General features: G+C 44.8%; 1 protein-coding gene across 1 annotated transcript in view; it reads right to left on the bottom strand.

Moving 5' to 3' along the window:
* Positions 1-3,397, bottom strand: part of LOC140339294 (uncharacterized) — a gene marked incomplete in the record, with an annotated part of 44,265 nt that overhangs the window by 7,683 nt on the left and 33,185 nt on the right. Inside the window, 1 exon segment of the mRNA XM_072423903.1 lies at positions 2,633-2,805. Within this exon segment, the coding sequence (XP_072280004.1) occupies positions 2,633-2,805 (173 nt within the window).

Consider the following 3,397-nt stretch of genomic DNA (forward strand, 5'->3'; position numbering starts at 1 on the left):
ACATACAACCATATGAGAAGGAATTTCTGCTACATACAACTATAGGAGAAGGAAATCTCTGCTACATACAACTATACAAGGAGGAATCTCTGTGACATACAACTATACGCGAAGGAATCTCTGCTACATACAACTAAAAGTGTAGGAATCTGTGCTACATACAATTATACGAGAAGGATACTATGCTACATACAACTATACAAGAAGGAATCTCTGCTACATACAACTATACGAGAAGGAATCTCTGCGGCATACAATTATAATAGGAGGAATCTCTGCTACATACAACTATATGAGAAGGAATCTCTGCCACATACAATTGTATGGAAGGAAATTCTGCTACATACAACTATACGAGAACGAATCTCTGCTACATACAACTATAAGAGAAGGAATCTGTGCTACATACAATTATATGGGAAGGATACTATGCTAAATACAACTATACGAGCATGAATCTGTGCTACATACAACTATACGAGAAGGAATCTCTGCTTCATACAACTATACAAGGAGGAATCTCTGCTACATACAACTAAAAAGGAGGAATTTCTGCTACATACGAATATAAGAGAACGCATCTCTGCTTCATACAACCATACGAGAAGGAATCTCTGCTCCATACAACTATACGAGAAGGAATCTCTGCTCCATACAACCATACAAAAAGGAATCTCTGCTATATACAACTACAGGAGAAGGAATCTCTGCTACATAAAACCATACGAGAAGGAATCTCTGCTACATACAACTATACAAGGAGGAATCTCTGCTACATACAGCTACATGAGAAGGAATCTGTGCTACATACAACCAAACGAGGAGGAATCTTTGCTACAATGAGAAAACACTTGTAGTTCCTCAAGAACTAGCCCAGACAAGGACGGGTGGGCATTATACCCCCAGGTGTATTATAAGTCTAGGGTAGTAATGGCCAATATACAGCCACGCCCCCCGGGTGTATTATATTTTTCGGGTATTAATGGCCATTATACAGCTGTGCGCTCCCCCGGGTGTATTATAGGGCAGGGTATTAATGGCCAATATAAAGCCCCCCCATGTGATGTCACAGGGTGTGGAGGGGTAATTCAACTGTTGTTACAACTGATGATCATCGGGGCCGCCTGTAGCAGGAAGTCGTTACTTCTGGGGCTGATTTGCAGGTTACATAAACAAGGTATTGGTTGGTTTCCCGGCTCAGGTTTTGTATCAGAACCAGCGCTGCGGGCCAGAAATTAATGATTGGATGGTAAATTCTCTTTTCCTCCCTGGTGATTGCTTCATTTGTTATGGCAGAGGGGCCCTTGTACAGCACTGATCTGGGAATGACGCCCTCCCCCCACCATTAGGGTTAATGCTCTTTTAATTACCAACAAGTGCTGGTCCTATCGGTGGCTTCCTATGGATGGTCCGGTGCTGGAGGCTGAGAGGCGTCATTAATATGATAAACACATAGAGGGGGATTTCTTCCCATATTTAATCACTTAATCCCCCCCAACCCCCATCAGTTTCCTAAAAGCACTCCAGACGTAGAGCCTCCACTTCCATATTAAATAATGATCCCGCCAACAAGGCCACCGGACACGCCAAGAAACCCAGGAACAGGGAAATGAACCTCCATGTGGGATTCTCAGGCTCGAACGTTGTAGGACCCATCACTAACATAATAGGGCTGTAAATTGTATACAGGGGGCTCCGATCACCCACTGATCATGTGATAGGTCAGAAATGCCAGCTTCTGAGCCAGGTGAACTGTAGAGCACAGGATCATGTGACCAGAGCCTGATGGCCTGCATGGAAGAACAAGCCAAACATTTGCTGAATGTAGGGACACCAAACACATCACAGCTCAGCCTATGAAACCCAAATTCATTTATCAGCTCCAATCACAGAGCAGCTCCTGGGGGTACAAAGCAGAGGGACCCAAACAGGGCTGACATAGGGAAATGAAAGCTTTATGTGATTACATCTCTAATAGATGTATTGTGGGGGGTTCCTCTGCCATTGAGTGTGACCACTACTTACCTGAGACTTACCTGTCCCCTGTGTTATCAGCTGACACACGCAGCTCTACTCAAAATGAGTCCTGACCATCAATCTGCCCAGCTGGGGTCATCTTTTGCGCCCCCAGAGAATGAAGCATTAGCCTGCTTCTAGCATTGGGCCCAATTAAAGGGCCCCTTGACCTATGGCAGACCCCTGCTGTACCCATTATGAGGGGCTTCCTGGATTGGTCATTAGGGTGAATGTATGAGACATGTGACCCGTGTGCTGACTTTGAAGCAGATTTGATCTCTTGTACAATCGATTGACTTATTGATCTGACAATATTCTACAGATTTCTGCACAAATATTATTGCTGCCTGGAAGCTGATACCAGGCCAGAGATCACTGAGCTCTATGGGAGGAAAAGGGAGACATTTTAGGCGGAGGGAAAATAAGGAAATCTATTGCCCCTATAACAGGTGAACAATGACTTTATGCTATTGGCCAATCAGTGACATCTATAAAGCAGATGTGAGGTTTGTGTGATGAGTTAGTGACAGTTATACTATATTTAATGTACAGAGCTGCATAATATGTTGGCGCTATATAAATCCTGTTAATAATAATAATATTTAGATGTTGTCACCTTCTCCGCACAGCTGTGACACATGTTGGCTCCCGGCAGCTCCTCAAAGATTTTGCCATTGTCTGAGCTGGTGTAGATCATGGAAGCGTAGCGATTCTGTAAGGTTTCATCGGGGTACAAAGCCGCAGAAAGAAATCGCCCCACATTCTCCTCAGCTGCCTCCTCAGGGGATTCTGCTGATAACACAACAATGTATTAGTGAACGGTGCACCTATCTGCCTGCACTCTCCCACCACACCACTAGATGGCAGCTGACACCCACAGCAGCTGCTCAACATTCTGTATTTATCTGCCTGTCTGGGTGTGTGGAAAGAAGCCCCTAGGGACCCCGGGTAAACATTAGCGGCGATTCCTCAGTGCAAAAAGAAACACCATTAATTAATAGAATTAATTGTATGGGGCCAAATAATTCCAGAATACATAGAGGCACTGATGAGATAATAAGTATTATGGGTGAAATCCTCGCACACACAAACACGGCGAGCCCGTGGGCCGCACATCATGTGCATTCAATCAGCCGCCTGAAAAATCACTGAGAACAGCAGCTCCAGGCTTCTCGAAATCTATTTTCTCCATAAAGGAAAAATTACAAGCAGATGTCCAGAGCGCTGAGCGATGCAAGATCATTATCCTGTGCAAGACGAGAAGTCTCTGAGAATATTAATATCCCACCAAGGCACCACCAGAAACCCCCTGCAAGGACTGACCGTCCCATGGCCACCAGAAACCACAGGGGTCAACTCCATACAGGGTAGTCCAGGCAGA

This window comes from Pyxicephalus adspersus, chromosome 10 (assembly GCF_032062135.1).
Source record: "Pyxicephalus adspersus chromosome 10, UCB_Pads_2.0, whole genome shotgun sequence".
Lineage (NCBI taxonomy): Eukaryota > Metazoa > Chordata > Amphibia > Anura > Pyxicephalidae > Pyxicephalus > Pyxicephalus adspersus.